A 23,460-nucleotide genomic window follows, 5' to 3' on the forward strand; every position below is an offset into this window, starting at 1 on the left:
AGATGGTCTGCACGAATCCTGACTTTCAGACTGTCCTTGAGTGCCTTTCATGACTTTAGAAATTGGGGATCAGCTCCCTCTCCGTGGCTACCCAATGGTGCAGTTCCGCAAAGCTAGAGGGACTGCTGTAATACTGTGTTTGAGTTCTTTTAATAACCTATTTTTATATATAAAACTGCCAGAGGAGTCATGAATTAATTATGAAGAAAGCCATGATTTAATATTGTGGACTCTGACCATGTTATGGGCTCTCAGCCTTCAGTCTGTCCTCAACTGCACTCAAGGGAACTCCTGCACATCTATGATTGCTTAACTAAAAATGAAAACCAAAATACAGAAAAAGCAGGTCTCCTTTGGGTTTTAAGTACAAGATTTCACCCTTGGGAGATACAGTGGGCAGTAGGGGTGGGAAAGATCAGCAAGTGAGAGGGTAGAGATTGTTTCATTTGATCTATTTCCTGCTCTTAACTCTCCTCATTCTGAATTCTCACAGTTGACAGTGTTCATGTGGATGTCTTGGAAGGTGCCATCTTTTGGATGAAACTGTAAACCAAGGTCCTGTCTGCGCTCTCCGATAGATGTAAAATTTAAAATTTAATCATTTAAGGTGTACTTCCTTTAACCTATGCTTACTTCCAAACTGTCTTACATCATTTTTCTCTAAATTGAACTGCACCCTGTACCTATCTGGCAATCCTGCTAGCCTCTATAAGTTCCCTTGCAGTTGTTCACAAACCTGGTTATAATTTGCCACACCTCTTCAGCTAATTGAGAGTCATTATTGAGGTGCAAAAGAATCATTGAGAGGGAAACAGATGGACAGAGAGACAAAACGTGAAACTTTCAACGGTTGAGAAAATTCTAAGAGTGTTATTTTCAGAGACCAGTTTTGTGACATTGTGATGAAAACATGAGGGGGATTGACTCCTCCACCATGCTGCCACCAGCGCCAGCCCCCCACCCCCCGTCCCAACCCCGCCCCCCCACCCTCCCCGGCACTTCATTTCCCATAACATTATAATATTGTGGATTCTTCAACAATATCTCAACAATGGATAGTCAAGGGGTTGTAGAGGGGGAGGAACTTAACACAATCACAATCACTAAGGAGGTGATACTCAGTAAGATAATGGGACTAAAGGCAGATAAATCCCCTGGACCTGATGGCTTGCATCCGAGGGTCATAAGAGAAGTAGCGGCAGGGATTGCGGATGCATTGGTTGTAATTTACCAAAATTCCCTGGATTCTGGGGAGGTCCCAGCAGATTGGAAAACTGCAAATGTAACGCGCCTATTTAAAAAAGGAGGCAGACAAAAAGCAGGAAACTATAGACCAGGTAGCCTAACATCTGTGGTTGGGAAAATGTTGGAGTCTATTCTTAAAGAAGCAGTAGCAAGACATTTGGAAAAGCATAATTCGGTCAGGCAGAGTCAGCATGGATTTATGAAAGGGAAGTCATATTTGACAAATTTGCTGGAATTCTTTGAGGAGTTAACAAACAGGGTGGATAAAGAGGTACAAGTGGATGTGATGTATTTGGACTTCCTGAAGACATTTGACAAGGTGCCACATAAAAGGTTACTGCACAAGATAAATGTTCACCGGGTTGGGGTAATATATTAGCATGGATAGAGGATTGGCTAACGAACAAAAAACAGAGAGTTGGGAAAAATGGTTCATTCTTGGGTTGGCAATCAGTAACTAGTGGGGTGCCACAGGGATCAGTGCTGGGACTCCAACTATTTACAATCTATATTAATTACTTGGAAGAAAGGACCGTGTGTAATATAGCCAAGTTTGCTGACAATACAAAGATGGGAGGAAGAGCAAAAAACTGCAAAAGGACATAGACAGGCTAAGTGAGTGGGTAAAATTTTGGCAGATGGAGTATAATGTTAGAAAGTGTGAGGTCATGCACTTTGTCAGAAAAAATCAAAGAGCAAGATATTATTTAAATGGACAAAAATAGCAAAGTGCTCCACTACAATGGGACCTGGGGGTACTTGTGCATGAAACACAAAAGCTAAGTATGCAGGTACAGCAAGTGATAAGGAAGGCCAATGGAATCTTGGCCTTTATTGCAAAGGGAACAGAGTATAAAAGCAGGGAAGACTTGCTACAGTTATTACAGGGTATTGGTGAGGCTACGCCTGGAATACTGCATATAGTTTTGGTTTCCATATTTACAAAAGAATATAGTGTACTTGCTTTAGAGGCAGTTCAGAGAAGGTTCACTAGGTTGATTCCAGAGATGATGGGGTTGACTTATGAGGAAAGGTTGAGTAGGTTGGGCCTTTACGCATTGGAATTCAGAAGAATGGGAGGTAATCTTATCGAAACATATAAGATTATGAGGGGGTGCAGAGAGGATGTTTCCACTGATGGGGGAGACTAGAACGAGAGGGCACGATCTTAGAATATGGGGCCGCCATTTGAAACTGAGATGAAGAGGAATTTCTTCTCTCAGAGGGTTGTAAATCTGTGGAATTCACTGCCTCAGAGAGCTGTGGAAGCTGGATCACTGAATAAATTTAAGACAGAGATTCACAGTTTCTTAACCGATAAGGGGATAAGGGGTGATGGGGAACGTGCGAGGAAGTGGAGCTGAGTCCATGATCGGATCAACCATGATCGTATAAATGGTGGAGCAGGCTCGAGGGGCCAGGTGGCCTACTCCTGCTCCGATTTCTTATGTTCTTTTCTTTTCTCCGAAAGTTAAAACATGCGTCGGGGAAACCCTATGAGTAATGTAGCATCTTGATGTCAGTTGTATCGTTGCATCTTTCTGTGCATCATTTTAGTAAATGTGTATTTTCCAAGACACCTATAAGAAGCAGCACAAATCTAATTCAACTCTTTCCAGTCTTATACACTCCTGTGCATGCAAGGATTGAATCCAATGGGTTTCCTGACCCACTGAGAGAGCTGGAATCAACATATTTACCAAGGCTGAGATACAGCTGGACAGATCATGTAGGAATAGCATACCTATTGTCAATGTACAAGGTTACAGTAACAGTGCTGCTCAGTACATGGGTGTCATGTCCAAAACGACACTATTTAGCTCTGAGATAGTCAAAAAAAACAGAGTCTGCAGAAATTGTCAGTGAGAATGCAGATGCAAGATAACCGATAGATGATTTTGGGATTTACAGAATTTGCTTGATTTCCCCAAAAGGCTTCGCCATGTATCAATGAAAAAAATGACAGACTAAGGGAAGAGAAAGGGAAAAAAAAATCAAAAGAATAACCATTTTCCAGCCATAATATTGCCCATTTTTAGAGAATGGATCGTCGAAATCTGATTTCCTACCCACACAGGAAGGCAGCTGACTGTCCCAGGCCCTGCGATCTCCAGTTAAGCAGGTTAGCATTGAGGTCCCACGCAAAGTGTACCCAGGATTACAGTCAAAGACAACACTTGTCCCGGCAAAATGTCCCGCATCCTGGATCTTATAGCCAAACTGTGGGGTCCCTGGATCTTCACACGTGATCAGTTCAAAACCTGCCCAAAAAAATTGGATATTACTCTGAGTTGAATATACAACATTTGTCGGACACCAAGTTATTCAGCTTTTGACTTTATAAAAAGAAGTGTGATGAATACAATGTTCACCCTGTCGGACTAACTACCATGACATAATCTGTCCAAGTTTATCGAGTAATAATCTACAGTTAATAACCAGAAAGATAACACTGTCAGCATATATTATAATTTCAATTTTACAAAGCATCCCTGTGTTCTTGGAAATGACTCAACTGAGTCCATGAGTTGCTGACTCAATTGGAATTTATTCACCTGGAACAACAGGAAAAATGGATTAAACATCACTTGTCGCTACGAACTGCTGCATTAACTATAAATACCTGGCTTCTTGCACACGATAAACACTTAACCGAAACATTTGAAAACTGCTCAAAATCAATCGAGAACAAGTAAAACATAATTAAATGCAACGTTTACAATGACTTTACCTGTGACACCAATACCATCAGTGTATCCCAGCTGTTAGGGATGGAAAGAAGCAAGTGGAATTTAGGAACTATAGGCTGCGGAATGAAGGGATGGAAACAGTATTTCATCAGTAATGTCTGTGCTCGTCAACTTGAGGGATTACCAGTGCTCGGAATGCATCGGATTTTTTTAAACATAAGAACATCAGAAATAGGAGCAGGAGTAGGCTATACGGCTCCTCGAGCCTGCTCCGCCATTGAATCTGATCATGGCTGATCCGATCATGGGCTCAGGTCCACTTCCCTGCCCGCTTCCCAAAATCCCTTAATCCCTTAGCGGTTAAGAAGCTGTCTATCTCCGTTTTAAATTTATTCAATGTCTTGGCTTCCACAGCTCTCTGAGGCAGCGAATTCCACAGATTTACAACCCTCTGAGAGAAGAAATTTCTCCTCATCTCAGTTTTAAATGGGCGGCCCCTTATTCTAAGATTATGCCCCCTAGTTCTAGTCTTCCCCATCAGTGGAAACATCCTCTCTGCATCCACCCTGTCAAGCCCCCTCATAATCTTATACGTTTTGATAAGATTGCCTCTCATTCTTCTGAATCCCAATGAGTAGAGGCCCAACCTACACAATCTTTCCTCATAAGTCAGCCCCCTCATTTCCGGAATCAATCTAGTGAAACTTCTCTGAACTGCCTCCAAAGCAAGTATATCCTTTTGTAAATGTGCACACAGTATTCCAGGTGTGGCCTCACCAATACCCTGTATAACTGTAGCAAAACTTCCCTGCTTTTATACTCCATCCCCCGTTTAATAAAGGCCAAGATACCATTGGCCTTCCTGATTCATTTGCTTTACCTGCTTACTAACCTTTTGTGTTTCATGCACAAGTACCCCCAGGTCCCGCTGTACTGCAGCACTTTGCAATCTTTCTCCATTTAAATAATAACTTGCTCTTTGATTTTTTTCTGCCAAAGTGCATGACCTCACACTTCCCAACATTATACGCCATCTGCCAAATTTTTGCCCACTCACTTAGCCTGTCTATGTCCTTTTGCAGATTTTTTGTGTCCTCCTCACACATTGCTTTTCCTCCCATCTTTGTATCATCAGCAAACTTGTCTACGTTACACTTAGTCCCTTCTTCCAAGTCATTAATATAGATTGTAAATAGTTGGGGTCCTTGCACTGATCCCTGTGGCACCCCACTAGTTACTGATTGCCAACCAGAGAATGAACCATTTATCCCAACTCTCTGTTTTTTGTTCCACTCCAGCAGCTCCACTCTAAGCTCTCACTGATCCCAAAGATGACCTCTGAATGGACACATCCTTGTTCCCCAACGGTCCCTCTTATTTTCCACAGGTGCTAAGTACTGCCTGACCCATTGCTCAACATGACCTCACCACCCGTTATCACATGTCTCCTAGCAACGAAGGAGACAGACCTTGCCAACTGGAAACTTTCCCCATTTTGGATTTATTGCTCACTATTTCAGTGCTACCCCATGCAACACACCACTCACTAACTAGCAAGGGTTGCATGAGAGCATTCCAGATGAGTTCATTTTACTTTACAATGAACATCCCAGCCTCCAAACAGGTCCTATCCTAACAGTGGAGCAGAATATTTAAACATGGGGCTGGATTTTCGGTCCGGAGGGGCAGTAATGGTGGCAGAAAGCATTTCCGGGAGGGTGGCCAGCTCCCAGTGCCCCGCCGGGACATTCAGTGCTGGGTTTGCAGGGGCACGGAGCAGTATACCGCCTGAGAGAGGCGAGCCGGCAAAGCCCCTGGTTCAAAATCTGAAAGTCACCCGATCCATAGCGCCCCGCAGCGCCCCCTAGTGGGACCGCATGTGAAAGCTGGCGGTCCGAGCTGTAGCGGCCGCAGTGAGGGAAGGAATGTCGACCTCAGGTAAGTGAGATTTTTTTTTTATTATTTTTGCGATTCTTGTGGATGTAGTGCCAGGGAAGTATTAGGAATGTTTTTGGTATTTTTTTTCCCCAATTTATTTTCCCGGAAGTCTCTCTTAGGGCGCTCGGAGGCCGACTGTTTACCGAGGGTTTTTTATTTGTTCAGCCGGCCTAGCGCGCTAAAAGAGGTGTGCAATTCCTCCCTTAGTGCTCCGCTCCACACTCAGGGCCCAGCTGGTAATTATTGTGGCTGGAGCTCAAACCATTTCCCGTCACAAAATTTACCGCTCCGCCCGGGGTAACGCCGCAACAGAGGCGTGACCAAATTTCCACTCCGTGGTGTTTAAATCATGAGCATGAAAGTCCATCTTTCCCCTCTGTGGAGTAGTGCATCAGTACACCAACATGGCGTGAAACACTCCCACAGATATATTCAGTATTTTGAACCTATTCAATTAGAAATCTCGCAAAACCAAATTTTCAGCGACTCTGAGGTAGAAATTTCCCAAACCTCGAAAGGAGTCAACTTTCTGATGTTGATAATTTCAGTGAAAAATTTGGCTTGTTTACAAAATGGAATTTCCTGTCTTGCCACACCTATTCTTTCGCTAAAGGTTTTCAGCAAGGACAAATTGAGAGATTAGCATTAGGAAAATCTGCTCATATAAAAAATATTCTCTTTTCCCACCTGTGATGCAAGTCTAAATTTGTTAATCTATTGACATGAAGATGTCTTCTTTTTGAAGGTTCTAAAACAAAATGAGTTTGGGTAATCTCAAAATGTAGTTAGCCTGCACTGGTTAGCAGCAAAGAACTACCTGTTGCTTGGCACAAATTGGCACTCTTCATCAAGGGGGCCAGACTGACGTGTGTCGGATCTGTGACGATAAAAATAATTCATTTTCAGGAGATCAGTGATAATGGCAAGGTTGATATTTATTGCCCATCCATAGTGGCCTTCGAGAAAGTGGTGGTGGGCAGCCTACTTGAACCCTTGCAGTCGGAAGGTACTGCCACCATACTGCCAAGTAGGGAGTTTCAGGATCTTGGACCCAGTGATGATGAAGGAATGGCGATATATGTCCAAGTCAGGATGGCATGTTACTTGGGAGAGGAATTTGGAAGTGATTGTGTTCCCATGCGCCTGCTGCCATTGTCCTTCTCGATGGTGGAGGCCATGGATTTGAAAAGTGGTGCTCAAGGAGCCTTGGTGACTTGCTGCAGCGCAGCCTGTAGATAATATACACTACAGCCATGTTACGTGGGTGGTAGAGGGAGTGATATTTAAACTGGTGGATGAGGTACTGATCAAACAGACGGCTTTGTCCTGGATGGTGTCAAGGTTCTTGAGTGTTATTGAGCACATAAATCTAGGCTAACACTCCAGTGCAGGGCTGAGGGAGTGCTGCACCGTCAGAGGTGCTGTCTTTTGGACGAGACGTTAAACCGAGGACCTGTCTGTCCTCTCAGGTGGATGTAAAAGATCCTGTGGCACTGTTTCGAAGAAGAGCAAGGGAGTTATCCCTGGTGTCGTGCCAATATTTATCCCTCAATCAACGTAGAAAAAACAGATTATCTGGTCATTATCACATTGCTGTTTGTGAGAGCTTGCTGTGCGCAAATAGGCTGCCGCGTTTCTCACATTACAACACTTCAAAAAGTACTTCATTGGCTGTAAAGTGCTTTAAGACATTCGGTGGTCGTGAAAGGTGCTATATAAATGCAAGTCTTTCTTTCTTTTTCAGTGTTAAGAGCTGCAGATTTATTGCTTTGCGTTAGAGGATCAACACCAGTCCCTTTCTGCAAGAATCACACAATCTCAATGAAGCAAGAAGTATCTGCAAAATCACTCGAACCTACTGGAAGCAATCTAACACTCTTTGAACAATCTTAATCTGACACTTACTTGAAAAAAGGAGCTCAAATCCCTTGCTGGTATTTCCTGCATTTGTGATGAACTCGAGCCACAGGCTACTTGAGGTACTGTTCAGAATGATATTGAGCATCTCTGCTCCAGTGAAAGTACCGAGCTCCCGAGAGGAGCTGTCCTTGCCATCAAAAATCTGAAGTCCAAGAAAAGAAACATTATTAAATGGTGCAAAGGGTACATCACAGGACGCAGTTTACCCCTGTGTGCAAGTTGTAAACCTGTTATTTAGAAATGGGTTTATAATTTCATTACACATAATGCACAGAACAAATCTGCTCACATTGCCAACAATCAGAAAACAATTGGTAAAACTGGATTGAAGTTTTGCTGCAACCAATACATGTCTACTGTGGCCCATGCAACATCTGCTGCAGCTCAGACTTGCCACAATGGCCAATGTGACAACGTTACAATGGGATTTACAAAGAGAGCTCTTCCAGAAACTGGGCCTTCCAGGTACCTCACCAGCACATCCTCGAAAATTTAATTCAAAGCAACATTTGATATATTATTAAGATTACAAATTTGAATTTTGACTAGAATTCAGCAGTGTATATATTTTTTAAACAGTGGTGCACCTTAAGGTGTTATTCTGGTAATATTGAGGTAATATTAATTATATTCTGCATCTAATTTGTGGTATCTAACTTAGGAATGCTTAATATGGATGTTTGTTGCCCAATATGGAAGCGTGTTCACATCGCCAGCATTAACATCTTTTAACTTTGATGAACGCATATATTGGAAACAAAAAATATTTTATTTTGGGTACCTACTTTTGTGGTCATCAAAATGAAAGATCTCAAGGAGTGGATTTGTTGCAGTTTTTTGCACTTAATGTTGGCATGAGCCAAAATCAGGTGGGAATAGAATAGATTAGAGACAGGGAAAAGCTCTCTACACTACCCTCCCCCGCCCCTCAAAATATGCTTTACGCTCAATGTTTAAAGGACAACCATAGCTGCAGCAGTATTCCATTTCTAATTTCATATAAGCTAGATATCCTTATACCAACTCGTGTCAAGTTATGGAAAGTTTTGCACTTTGGACTTGTGACAAAAGGATTGTGGGAAAAATTTGGCAGATGGAGTATAATGTTGGAAAGTGTGAGGTCATGCACTTTGGCAGAAAGAAAATCAAAGAGCAAGCTATTATTTAAATGGAGAAAGATTGCAAAGTGCCGCAGTACAGCAGGACCTGGGGGTACTTGTGCATGGAACACAAAAGAGTAGTCTTCAGGTACAGCAACTGATCAGGAAGGCCAATGGAATCTTGGCCTTTATTGCAAAGGGGATGGAGTATAAAAGCAGGGAAGTCTTACTACAGCTATATAAGGTATTGGTGAGGCCACATCTGGAATACTGCGGGCGGTTTTGGTTTCCATATTTACGAAAGGATATACTTGCTTTGAAAGCAATTCAGAGAAGGTTCACTAGGTTGATTTCGGGGATGAGGGGGTTGACTTATGAGGAAAGGTTGAGTAGGTTGGGCCTCTACTCATTGGAATTCAGAAGAATGAAAGGTGATCTTATCGAAACGTATAAGATTATGAGGGGGCTTGACAGGGTGGATGCAGAGAGGATGTTTCCACTGATGGGAGAGACTCAAACTAGTGGGCACATTCATAGAATAAGGGCCCGTCCATTTAAAACGGAGATGAGGAGAAATTTCTTCTCTCAGAGGGTTATGAATCTGTGGAATTCACTGCCCCAGAGAGTTGTGGAAGCTGGGTCATTGAATAAATTTAAGACAGAAATAGACGGTTTCTTAATCGATAAGGGGTTATGGGGAACGGGCAGGGAAGTGGAGCTGAGTCCATGATCAGATCAGCCATGATCTTATTGAATAGTGGAGCAGGCTCGAGGGGCCATGTGGCCTACTCCTGTTCCTATTTCTTATGTTCTTATGAATGAAAATTGGACTGAAACAGATTTCACTGGAGACCAGCACAGCCAACAGGCAGAGTGGACTTTCCGCTCACTAGTCTAGCCTGGAATGTTACCCCTGCACCAGAGGTGAAAACCACCATGTGATCTTCATCTTCACACCTCGTGTACTTTATGTACAAAAAAAAACTGAAAATGGAGAAGTGCTCCAGTTAATCCTGAGCCGGTACTACTTTAGATGTAGATGGACAATGGGAAATATGTCTGCGTATTTCCAACCACTGCTCTGAACCCATTTTAGTAGCAACAGGTGATACACAGCAGGAATGGCTGGCTCACCACATCTCCTGTCCATATACTTAATCCAGAGTAGCTATGTTGTGGATAAGCTGTCACAATCAGCTTATAACAAGTTTTAAAAATAAAGCATATTAAAAAAAACCCTCTGAGATTGAGGGAAAAGTAAAGTTTCATTTTCAATCTTACTTCAAATAGGATGTTGCACTTCTTTGCCTCACGCAGATATTACATTATTCATCATATTTAAAGAAATTCGCCTCAATTGAAATAATCTTGTCTTTTTCCAAACAACTGCACCTGAATTGGACCTGCCAAACCTCTACCAGGGACACTTTGTGAAGAATTATTTGAGAGACTGGCAGTGATTGTAAGAAACACTACAATTCCAAGAAATAAAATATTTTCAAGTAGTAGAATGTCTTAAGATCCAATCGTTTTTTGTTCCTTTGATCACAGAACTGGTTGGGTGGTTTCTAATAGTTGCCGAAGCACGAAGAACAGATTGTTCCTGTACTCGAAATTAGACAACAAGTCTAAACTACCATAAATTAGACAACAATTACCCACTGTGCATGTCTGGGCATTTACATATATATATATATAAGCCTTTAAAGCCTTGGAGACAGGAATACATGGTTTAATAGTGTGGGGACATGTCCATCGCCAACACCTATCTATTGATTTCAGTTCAAGTGAAAAGTGTGCACATGACAAATTAACCATCTTTAAATTGTCCATTCCAGAATTGTGACTGGTCAATCATCTCTTTGCTGTTTGTGAGAAATTGCTGGTAGAACAGTCCATGCCAAAAATTCATTCATTCAGTGCTTGTGATGTCGCGAAACACTTTGAGAAGCTTCAATAGAATAAGGCACTGAATAAATCCATGCATTATTCTGCAATGCTTACATCAGACTTCAGCACATGGATATGTCAGTTTGCATTCTGACTCCATTGTACTGAGTACACATATGGAAAATAATGGAAATTTTAAAACAAACTACATTTGAAGGAAAATAGATTAATTTAATGAAAATGCTATCCTTGGGAATTGAACTGCACAGTAAGTTAGAACGCTGTATTTTCTCTTCTGGTATCAGGGTTTGAATCCAAAACTGACTGGTGAACCTTTCTGCTGACTGCTGACCAATAAAGCCAACTGAAATGTGTTTAGGTAAATTCAATCCATTTCCTGGTTAGTGTGAGTCCACAGCACAAAACATCTCATAATCTGTCAAAAATTGGTTCATTTAAAGAGAGAAGCTGGTGTGTAAATGTATGCTTTTACTCAGTGGTGAAACAGTTGGTACTTTTCTAAGATTTTATGATTATAGGTGTGAGACATTGCTTGGCTCATTGGTGGTACTCTGTCTGAAGGTGGTGGGTTCAATTCCCACTCCAGAGACCCGAGCACGTAATCTAGACCGATAGTTCAATGCAGATCAGAGAGAGTGCTGCACTGCCAAAAGTGCCAGCTTTTGGATGAGATGTTAAACCAAGGCCCCAACAGCCCACTCAGGGGGATGTAAACGAGCGAATGGCACGAATCAAAGCCATGGACAGGAGTTCTCCCAATGTCCTGGCCAATATTTATCTTTCAACCAATATAGCTGAAACAGATTATTTGGTCATTTATCTTATAGCTGTTTGTGGGACCTTGCTGTGCATAAATTGTCTGCCGTGTTTTCTAAATTACAACTGTGACTACACTTCATAAAGTACTTCATTGGGTCATGCTAAGGTTTTGAAAGTCGCTATATAAATTAAAGTTCTTTCCTTTAAGATTGGGTTGTGAGTAAGTCGCACTGCTGGGGCAGAGTAGGAGGAATTTTATTTTGCATCTAGCCTGTGTTGTATCCCTGAGAAGGGAATGTTTCATGCTAACAATGGGTGCAAAAAGAGTGAAAAAGTTCCATTCTTCAGCAATTAAATACCCTAATGAACATAGAAATACTCCACAGAACATAACATTAAAATACACTATCATCTTGCAATAACTTCACTGTATAAGTAGCATATTCCAATGACTCATGAACCTTAGCTGGATTTAAGACACTCACAGCTTCATTGTTCTGTGTTATGTATTCGACTGCAGTCATTGTGTAAACATCCGACCATATCGGTTGCCACAGGGTACCCTCAATGTGCCACCAGAATGACAGATTCAAGCTGTTCCTTTTGCTCACTCAAATGACCACAGTAACTCAGTGCTGACGATTTGTAAGAAATAATAGCTGCCCCAGCTTCTCCCAGAATGAGGTAGCTTCAACAGAATTTACCTCATCTATCATTAATAAGAATATTTGTATGCTGTCCTTGGTATCTCCCAAGCCACCCATAGCTCTTCTGTGGCTGAGTGCAATGATTTGAATGTCTCTGCAGCTTACTGCCCAGCTGTTTCTGTACGGCCCATTGCCTGGCTTCGTCTTGTTATTGCAAAGCCACTTCCCTCCTCCCTGATGTTTCTGTACGTTCAGCTCCTCAATGATCCCGATGTTTCTCTACATTCAGCTCCCTGATGTTTCTCTTCAGCCTGCAGTCTGATACTATTCTATTATTATCTTTACACTTGTTTCTGCTTAAGGGGATCATCGACTTAAATGCACCAAATCATCATGAAATAAAGAGATCCACATAAGCTGACTTCCCTTTACTGTGCGTCCTTGAAAAGAATCCATTCTCCGCCTAATTATATCAAATGACAAAGCAACAATGGCTTAATTAACAGCCTGCAAAAACATCAGCTGTCACTGTGCGCCAACAAGATATTGAAATGTGGTGCTGTGCAGGTATTCAGAGACTTGGAAAAAAGAGTGTTGTGCTTTTAAACTAGCCATTGAGCACTGTGCTGTGCTTACCTTTAGAATATCTCCTTGCTGGAGCCTGAACGTTCTGGCTTTCAATCGTATGCCTTTACCTGGCTGTGTTTGAATGGAATAGATGCATTCGTGGTTGTTGCTGTAATCAGCTGGGTAATTGGGTGAGAGGAGAATTCCTTCATTTCCAGTGACAGACGCCCCGCATTCAGCTAAAATAAAGAATCAAAAGAAGCATTTTGGAACTTAAGTAACAACTTAGGTCTAAGATTCAAGATGATTTTTTTAAATTAAAAAAATAGAAACGTGAAAAAAAATAAGTGAGCAACTGGTTGATCACTGTTATTAAAATCAAATTTCCCAAATCTAAATGGGTATTCTGCATTTTCAAAGTTATATTAATCAGGTAGCACAACAGTAGTATCCGATACAAGAACAGTACAGTATTAGTAGTGTCAGTGGACCCTGGATGAAGCTCTGCATGGACCTAAGCTTATCCAGATCAATAAGAATGAACTAAATTTAGGCTGTGCTGTATGACTTGGGCCTTCAATAAAAACTGATTTAACCCACCTGCAAAAACTCAGCTGTTACTACCAGCGGACTCACAAAATACCTTTTAAATAACCACATGGGTGAGATAACTGTCCTGCAGTTACAGGATTCACTTTCTTGTTTCTAATCTATGTAAATCTTAAACCTGTAGGGAAATATGTGTTCTCTGAAAGGCAATTAAATAAGAGGCATCATTATGAGGATCTGTGAAAAGAGACACAAGTCAGTCAGGCAGAAAATTAACAATATTACCACAAAGCTTCCCCAGTATCATTGCAGATTCCTTCTGCAATCCAGTTGGTGGATTGGGTGCCTTGCATAACTTTATGATGGCTCAGTGTCAGCTGTGGCTCAGTGGGTAGCACCCTGGCATCTGAGTCAGAAGGTTAAGGGTTCAAGTCCCACTCCAGGGACTTGAGCACATAAATCTAGGCTGACACTCCAGTGCAACATTGAGGGAGTGCTGCACTTTTGGAGATGCTGTCTTTCGGATGAGACGTTAAACCGAGTACCCGTCTGCCCTCTCAGGTGGACGTAAAAGATCCTATGGCACTATTTTGAAGAACAGCAGGGGAGTTATCTCTGGTGTCCTGGCCAATATTTATCCCTCAATCAACATAACAAAAATAGATTATCTGGTCTTTATTACATTGCTGTTTGTGGGAGCTTGCTGTGCGCAAATTGGCTGTTGCATTTCCCACATTACAACAGTGAGTACACTCCAAAAGTACTTCATTGGCTGTAAAGCACTTTGAGACATCCGGTGGTCTTGAAAGGCGCTATATAAATTCAAGTCTTTCTTTCTTTTTATGATTTTATTGAAAGTCAAGATGACAAATAGCAACAGAAAACCAGTGGGAAGCAGCAAGGAGTATGATTTTTCCAACTAACAGATATATAACGACTACCTTTTCTATCAAATGTAGAATGTCTGTACTCGAGTATGGTTCAGTCATACTTGATTTCATTCTCGTGAAGAACCTCTACCTGAAGCATTAACCTGTGTTGACTGGGTATTTCCAGAATGTTCTGTTTATATTTCACATTACTGTTGTTATTCATAAATGTTCACTCTCTTGGCAAAGCTTTAAAGTGATTGACCTTTCGTGTCACCCATCAGTCAGTAAGAAAAGAGATACCTTGGCATGTTGACAATAATGTCTGTACTAAGTGCAAAGAGTCTGAGATCCATTCTCTCACAAGCTTCAAACTAGTTATCAATATGCCTTCAGTAATGGAGCTATTTATTCTAGCCCGTGATCTATAACTTCACTGTCTGCAGGATAGTTATTTGACACAGATGAAAAATGCAGAAAGATACTTAACATGTGTCGAACAACAGTTAGCAATCTCCAACCGTGTGCAATTTGGTTACATCTATTTTGTGATTTGTCTTGGGCTCCAGGTTTCTGGCCGTGTTGAGTTTGTGGATTGATTGCCGATGTATATCTGTTCTGGGCCAGCAGAGCAACTGATACTTGAGAGTAACAGGCTGTTTTACTGATGGAGGAGCAGGCAGATGACGGTGGTAATGGGCTATCTTGAAGATGAAGGTGATGATAATTGAAAATGGGGAAAGGCGATTTGAATGGCAGAGGGGATGCTACTTGACAGGAAGGCAGACTGTGATGGAGATGGAGAAGAATACATTTGACAACACATCAGGTTGCCATGGAAAGGACGGAGATGTCTGATAGTGGAGTGTTGTGTCTTCGTGATGAAGGAGGTGAAATGTGATAATGGAAAAGACAGTTTTGGAAGTGGATGAGCTGTAACAATTTCAATGTAACAATGTAACTCTGTCTTCAGGCAGACAGAGATTATATTTAACAGTGAGACAGGCTGAAATGGTGAGTGAGGAGATAGAAGAATTAGCTGTAGTGGAGACTGTAGAGCCAGGAGTTGCTTATATGAGCTTGGAAACGGTATTGCAATCATACAACTCAGACATAGCTCCCACACTACAATGTATTTCTCCACTTTTCTTAGAGATATACGGTCAAGGATTGAATATAATATTTTCCTTGGCCAATTTCTTCACATTGTTAAAATGTTTACCAACATCCTTCCACTCATATGTTTCCTGTTCAACTATCCTGCTACCTCCTCATGCAGCTCTCTGACAGCTACAATCCTGTAGCATGCAAAAAAATCATGGTCCACTGCGACAGAAGCTTGTGATGAAGTCAGCTGATTCAGTATAAATCTCACTTCCATTTTTCAATGTTTATCTCAGCAGTAATCGAGTTGGAGTCATATATGGGTGGGGGTGGGGGAGGGGGGCAAGAGACAAAGTTGCCTATTTCTGATTCATTGAGTTATGTAAGTGTAACTGAAACTTGCATTATTTCATTACTCTGCATAAATCATGACGATTTATTTATAAAGGTAGAATTAAACCTTAATTTACTGTATCAACAGCCCACCATCCCAACACCCAACTCAATCGGGTCCTAGTGCAAGACCATCAGCAGGCCGGGGCCATTAGAGGGAGCAGCGTGCGGCGGCATACAAATGCAGGGAGCAGCAGGTGCTGCTGCAGGAGGGCGACGGCTGGAAGCCAGGTCGCTGATTGCAGTGCAGGCGGGCACACTAGGAGGGGCAAAGGAGTGGCAAGAGTTTGTAGAGGGACGTGATCGGGGCCCAGGAGAGGCGTGAATTTGGGGCTCAGAAGAGGCGAGGGCCCAGGGGCAGCAGGGGCCAGCCCACACTGCGATATGTGTGCATGCTCGGTCCGTGCAGCAAAGCTGGTCTCCAGTCATCTTGGGTAATCCTTGCCACTAGACCAAGACCTTTCTCTGCCTAGCCCGTGTGGTGGCTGGTGTGCAACGGCCATCACATGTTAAAAAAATCCATGCACAGGTATCTTCCACCCTTCAAGATGTAGTTCGGGATCTGTAATATTAGGTCCTTCATTGAAACACCTGTGAACTCTTCCCCTTTTAGCGTGGAAGCAAGTCATCCTCGTTTCGAGGGACTGTCTATGATGATGATCCCTACCGCCTTCCCCACCCCTCCCGCCCCGCCTCCATTAAAATCGGAAGTAGGTGGGTTGGAGGCTGGTTGGGTCAGGATTCAGGTTTTTTAAATTTTAACCTCCACCCAATTCTTGCCCATCCGTTTTTTGCGGTTAAAATATGCCTGTATCTCAGAAGTCTACCAAGTTAAAACATAGAAAATAGGTGCAGGAGTAGGCCATTCAGCCCTTCACCGCCTGCTGTACCTGCATGCCAACTTTCAATGACTAATGAACCATGACACCCAGGTCTCGTTGCACCTCCCCTTTTCCTAATCTGCCGCCATTCAGATAATATTCTGCCTTCGTGTTTTTGTCCCCAAAGTGGATAACCTCACATTTATCCACATTATACTGCATCTGCCATGCACTTGCCCACTCACCTAACCTGTCCAATCACGCTGCAGCCTCTTAGTGTCCTCCTCACAGCTCACACCGCCATCCAGTTTAGTGTCATCTGCAAACTTGGAGATATTACACTCAATTCCTTCATCTAAATCATTAATGTATATTGTAAAGAGCTGGGGAGTCCCAGCACTGAGTCCTGCGGCACCCCACTAGTCACTGCCTACCATTCTGAAAAGGACCCATTTATCCCGACTCTCTGCTTCCTGTCTACCAACAAGTTCTCTATCCATGTCAGTACATTAACCCCAATACCATGTGCTTTGATTTTGCACATCAATCTCTTTCATGGGACCTTGTCAAAAGCCTTTTGAAAGTCCAAATACACCACATTCACTGGTTCTCCCTTGTCCACTCTGCTAGTTACATCCTCAAAAAAATTCCAGAAGATTTGTCAAGCATGATTTCCCTTTCATAAATCCATGTTGATTTCGACTGATCCTGTCACTGCTTTCCAAATGCGCTGCTATTTCATCCTTAATAATTGATTCCAACATTTTCCCCACTACTGATGTCAGGCTAACCGGTCTATAATTACCCAATTTCTCTCTCCCTCCTTTTTTAAAAAGTGGTGTTACATTAGCTACCCTCCAGTCCATAGAAACTAATCCAGAGTTGATAGACTGTTGGAAAATGATCACCACTATTTCTAGGGCCACTTCCTTAAGTACTCTGGGATGCAGACTATCAGGCCCCGGGGATTTATCGGCCTTCAATCCCATCAATTTCCCTAACACAATTTCCCACCTAATAAGGATATTGTTCAGTTCCTCCTTCTCACTAGATCCTCGGTCCCCTAGTACATCCGGAAGGTTATTTGTGTCTTCCTTCATGAAGACAGAACCAAAGTATTTGTTCAATTGGTCTGCCATTTCTTTGTTCCCCATTATAAATTCACCTGAATCCGACTGCATGGGACCTACATTTGTCTTCACTCATCTTTTTCTCTTCACATATTTATAGAAGCTTTTGCAGTCAGTTTTTATGTTCCCTCCAAGCTTCCTCTCGTATTCTTATTTTCCCCCTCTTAATTAAACCCTTAGTCCCCCTCTGCTGAATTCTAAATTTCTCCCAGTCCTCAGCTTTGCTGCTTTTTCTGGCCAATTTATATGCCTCTTCCTTGGATTTAACACGATCCTTAATTTCCTTTGTTAGCCACGGTTGAGCCACCTTCCCCGTTTTACTTTTACTCCAGACAGGATGTACAATTGTTGAAGTTCATCCATGTGATCTTTAAATGTTTGCCATTGCCTATCCACCATCAACCCTTTAAATATCCTTTGCCAGTCTATTCTAGCCAATTCACGCCTCATACCGTCGAAGTTACCTTTCCTTAAGTTCAGGACTCTCGTTTCCGAATTAACTGTGTCACTCTCCATCTTAATAAAGAATTCTACCATATTATCGTCACTCTTCCCCAAGGTGTCTCGCACAACAAGATTGCTAATTAATCCCTTCTCATTACACATCACCCAGTCTAGGATGGCCAGCTCTCTCGTTGGTTCCTCGACGTATTGGTCTAGAAAACCATCTCTAATACACTCCAGGAAATCCTCCTCCATCGCATTGCTACCAATTTGGTTAGCCCAGGCAATATGCAGATTAAAGTCACCCATAATAACTGCTGTACCTTTATTGCACACATCCCTTATTTCTTGTTTGATGCTGTCCCCAACCTCACTGCTACTGTTTGGTGGTCTGTACACAACTCCCACGAGTGTTTTTTGCCGTTTGGTATTCCGCAGCTCCACCCATACCGATTCCACATCATCCAAGCTAATATCCCTCCTTACTATTGCATTCATTTCCTCTTTAACCAGCAAGTGTTGCTTGTCGTCATAGGTGCATTGGGCCCAAAATTGGTGGCCTTACCGCCCACTGCCGTCGGCTGCCGCCGAGTTTTTTAGCCGCTCTCTCCTCGGTGACAGATTTCTCTAGGTCTGCATCCAGCGGGAGAGGAGGACCATCGGGAACTGCTGATGGCCTCTGGCGGCCAAGTTGCGTAAGTGACCTCCCGCTCGTCGAGCTGGCATATTGGTGCAGGCAGGAGATGGCGGCAGCAGGGTGAAGGACTGCTGTGTGGAGGCAGGTCTAACCCTGACGATAAATACAAAGACTTCCAAAAAAAGGTTGGTGAACATTTTTTACTTTTATTTCTTTCAGGATGAAGGTGTTATGGTGTTTTTTTTATTGTGAATATTTTTTTTTCTCAGTGTTCCCCCCCTCCCTGGGCCCGACACAATCCTCGGTGGCACTTTGGCGAAGAACGCATTTGCCGCTGGGATTTGGAGCTCCCGCCCGCTGCCACCCAGATCGACGGCGTAAGCCGCTATTTGGCTGCCGGGCGGTACTGCCATCTCTTTTAGAGGGATCTTCCTGGCAAAGTACCGCCCGGTCTCTCGGCAGCCATCGGCTGTCATTTGGGCAGCACTTTGGCGGGCCTTGGCTTCCACCAAGTTCAGCCCATGATGTTTATTAGCTACATCTCAAAATCAAAAATAGTGTGTTCACTTACAAATGTATCAGTACACCTCACGATGACTCCCCTTTACTGCACGAGGATAGGTTAGTGGACAGAAAACAGAGAGTAGGAATAAACACGTCATTTTCGGTTGGCAGACTGTAACTACTGGGGTACCGCAAGGATTGGTGCTTGGGCCTCAGGTAGGAATGTAAGTTGTGAGGAGGATGCAAAGGGGATATAGACAGGCTAAGTAAGTGAGCAAGAACATGGCAAATGGAATATAATGTGGAGAAATGTGAAGTTATCCACTTTGGTAAGAAAATTAGAAAAGCAGAATATTTTTTAAATGGTGAGAAATTGGGAAATGTTGGTGTTCAGAGGGACCTGGGTGTCCTTGCACACGAATCACTGAAAGTTAACCTGCAGGTACAGCAAGCAATTAAGAAAGAAAATGGTATGTTGGCCCTTATTAGAAGAGGATTTGAGTATAAGAGTAAAGATGTCTGACTGCAATTATATAGGGCCCTGGTGAGACCACACCTGGAGTATTGTATACAGTTTTGGTCTCCTTACCGAAGGAAGGATAAATTTGCCATAGGAGGAGTGCAACGAAGGTTCAGCAGACTGATTCCTAGCATGGGGGGATTGTCCTATGAGGGGAGATTGTGTAGACTAGGCCTATATTCTCTAGAGATTAGAAGAATGAGAGGTGATCTAATTGAAACATACAAAATTCTTACAGGGCTTGACAGGGTAAATGCAGGGAGGATGTTTCCCCTGGCTGGGGAGTCTAGAACTGGGGGTCATTGTCTCAAAATAAGGGGTCAGCCATTTAGGACTGAGATGAGGAGAAATTTCTTCACTAAAGAGTCTGATGAATCTTTGGAATTCTCTACCCCAGAGGGCTGTGGAAGCTCAGTCATTGAGTATATTCAAGACAGAGATCGATAGTTTTTTGGATATTAAGGGAATCACGGGATATGGGGATAGTGCAGGAAAGTGGTGTTGAGGTAGAAGAACAGCCATGATCTTATTGAATGGCAGAGCAGGCTCAAGGGGCCGAATGGCCTAATCCTGCTCCTAATTCTATTGTTCTTATGTTCTTATGTCATGCCTGGTATCAAGCGGGATATGCTTTCTAGATGAACTGTGTCCATCTCTCCATCCCAATAACATGCATAGATGACAACAGGAGTAACCAAGGCTGGAAGGGAACAATGAAAACATGAGGCATTTTAAACATATAATAAAATCTTACTGTATGCATTGCTCTGAATACCACTGCTACTTATTACAGCATCTGTGGACATAGCCATTGCTCCACAAAGTCCATGCAGCACCTCAGATACTACAAGAAGGTGGTATGACAGATATTTGTCTGATAATGCATGCTACAATTAGACAATATGCCATATTGATTCATACTTGAAAATTCAGTGGAGCAAAATATTGCCCTTCTCTCCACGACACTGATAGGAATTTAACATGCAGGCAGCATATGGTGCTGGAGGAGTTGATTAATGCGGAGACCATTGAACAGACCACTTGAGATTTGAGCTCCAATTCAACCTTTTCCAGTGAGGCCATTGCTGAGATGCATGGTGATCACTATCATTAAAAGAAATTGCTGGCATTCCAGCTGTATCTATAATTTTTATTTTTAAGAAAGGGATAGCAATTACATCAACACTCAGCTTCCTAGAAACATATAGTGTGTTTTATCTCCCCTTGATTCAAGATTTCTGGCTCTGTACTGAATGGCCGACAAGTTTAAGGCTTGACAAGACAAAAGTCCCTCACATTGTTCATAATCATCTGGATACCACATCTACAAATAAGACTGTCATAGGTCCATTGGCAAACACCCATCACCACCGACCACTGTCTCACCTTCCAGTCAACTTTAGGAAGAGACAGGGATGGGTGTGCGATTCTGAACCAGATGACAAATCTGAATAATCTGACTTATCTTTGAAAAACAGTGCACTTTATTTTCCAGCCTTTTGCTAACACTGAATATAAAACAACAGATACTGCCAGGGAGTTGCAACAGTAATTTGACTGAGCAGTTCTGACAATGCAGTAACGCATGAATAATTAGCAACCATCAGTGGTCCCTCAGAATCTTTGGTCCCGATACGGGTGGCCTTACCACCCGCTGCCGCTGATTGCTGCCGAGTTTTGCTCTCTCTCCCAGTTTCCACTTGGGCTGGAGCGGGTGGGAGGGGAGTACCACCGGGAACCACCCGCTGATGCCCTCTGGCAGCCAAGTAGCGCAAGTGGCCTCCCGCCCGCCAAGGTGCCAGATTGGTGCGGGCAGGAGTCGGTGCCAGCAGGGAGAAGGACCACTGTGTGGAGGCTGTTCTTACCCAGACGGTAGGTAAGTAGAAGGGAAAAAAAGGTGAGTGAAAATATTTAAAATGTTTTTTTTACACAGCGACTTACCTGGATGGGGTCCCCGAAGGTGTTCCGTTGTTTTCCTTTTGTTTCCTATGATTTTTATTTGCAGATCTTCCACCTTCCCTGGGCCCGACTCCATCCTCGGCGACACTTGGGTAGCAAGGGCCTTTGCCGCCGAGATTGAGAGCTCCCACCCGCTGCTGCCCAAATTGACGGCGAAAGACGCTGTTTGGCCGCCGGGCGGTACTGCCAGCTCCTTTAGAGGAATCTTCCAGGCAAAGTACCACCCAGTCTCTCGATGCCCATTGGCGGTTCTTTGGGCAGGCCTTGGCCTTCACCAATTTCACCCATGAAGTTGAAATTATTATTGTCTCCCACTCTAACTGATTCTTTCCTTTCCATAGGGAGCATCAGCACAAGCCATTCTCTTGCACCTCTTCATGGCCTGTGTTGGAAAGCAACTTTTTGTCTAGGAAAGGAATGATTGAAGACTTCCATTTTAAAAACAAATATTGAATTAAAGACGGGCACTCAGCATAATTAACGTAAGCAAAATAACAGTAAAGAAGAAAATAATAGCAGTAACAAATCTCCAGTTTGATGGTTTCCATACCTTGGTTTTATCAAAGGTCGGAGGTATAACAACTATTCATACCTGTAGGAAGAGATTGAAAATCTGCACTTTCTCGGAACCTTCGCTGGATTTTCAAAAAAAACACTGACTACATGCGGCTTTATCTCTGCTATTTATCTCCCTGTATGGTAAACTTGATGGTAAGGCCTATACCAGATAATACATGTTGAGCACCTGGGGTGTGGGAGCTGCCAATAAAATAGATGAGGGGATGTTCATACATTACTGAGACAAGCTAATGAATTGCATATTGCCTACACTCCAGGGAAAATGATCAATTTAACCACCTTTTATCTCAGTGCCTTTTTTGATTAAAGCTTTTGCTTTAAAACACAACCCTTCAATGCAACTCTTTCCAAATCCTTTGTTAGAAAAAGGACAAAACAAATCCTGTATTGTGACACTGTCCAACAATATATTGGTAGACTTACAAGAGAAATGGGTACTTTGGTGCAATCTCCATGCAACAGTATCCTGCCTCACTCAACACCTTGAGTAGAGTTTGGGTGAAAATTGGGGATGAGCAGAGAAATATTTGGATCTGCTGTAAGGATCCCAACTTAGTTTTGACCATCTCAGCCTAGTTTGTAGAGACGTAAGATGAAATAATAAACTGCTCCAAGTTGACACTCTTGTTCAGTTCTGCAGGTATAGCAGTTGAAAATAGGAACATGATGCAGTAAGAATACCCTTCTGAGATTGGGGTGAAACACATTATTGGACAGAGAATAAATGGAACTGTATTCTGTATCTCATCTGTGCTACACCTGACTGAGCATGTTTGTTGTACAGTTGAGAGCAAAAATGGGGAAATATTTAATCTTCCAGAATGGGTATCCCTCACATCGACAAACACAAATATCATCCAACAAATCTGTTGAGGATCAACATTAAAGAAAACACTTTACCTTACTACCTTCAACATAAATCCCCTTTACAATGTGCCCAAATCCTTTCTTCTGGTAAGAGGTTAATATTCCATTGACTGTCGTCCTGCTGGGATTGTGTTCCAAATAGCAGCAATTGTTTTGGGGAATGAAGAGAGCTATATATTGTTTCCTTTCATCCAAAGTTTAATAACACTTTGAATGAACATTCACTGCAATTTGCAAAATATTATTAAAAAACTGTGACAATTTTGAAGCTAATTTTTTTGCAGACTTGCCCTTACAGACAAACACC

General features: G+C 42.6%; 1 protein-coding gene across 1 annotated transcript in view; it reads right to left on the reverse strand.

Moving 5' to 3' along the window:
- csmd2 (CUB and Sushi multiple domains 2) overlaps window positions 1–23,460 on the reverse strand; it is a 778,395-nt gene that overhangs the window by 491,316 nt on the left and 263,619 nt on the right. Inside the window, exons 17-19 of the mRNA XM_070898713.1 lie at window positions 12,847–13,016; window positions 7,779–7,935; window positions 3,315–3,506 (exon numbers count right to left, since the gene is read on the reverse strand). Of these exons, the coding sequence (XP_070754814.1) occupies window positions 3,315–3,506; window positions 7,779–7,935; window positions 12,847–13,016 (519 nt within the window). The remainder of the gene's footprint in view (window positions 1–3,314; window positions 3,507–7,778; window positions 7,936–12,846; window positions 13,017–23,460) is intronic.

This window comes from Pristiophorus japonicus, chromosome 14 (assembly GCF_044704955.1).
Source record: "Pristiophorus japonicus isolate sPriJap1 chromosome 14, sPriJap1.hap1, whole genome shotgun sequence".
NCBI lineage: Eukaryota > Metazoa > Chordata > Chondrichthyes > Pristiophoridae > Pristiophorus > Pristiophorus japonicus.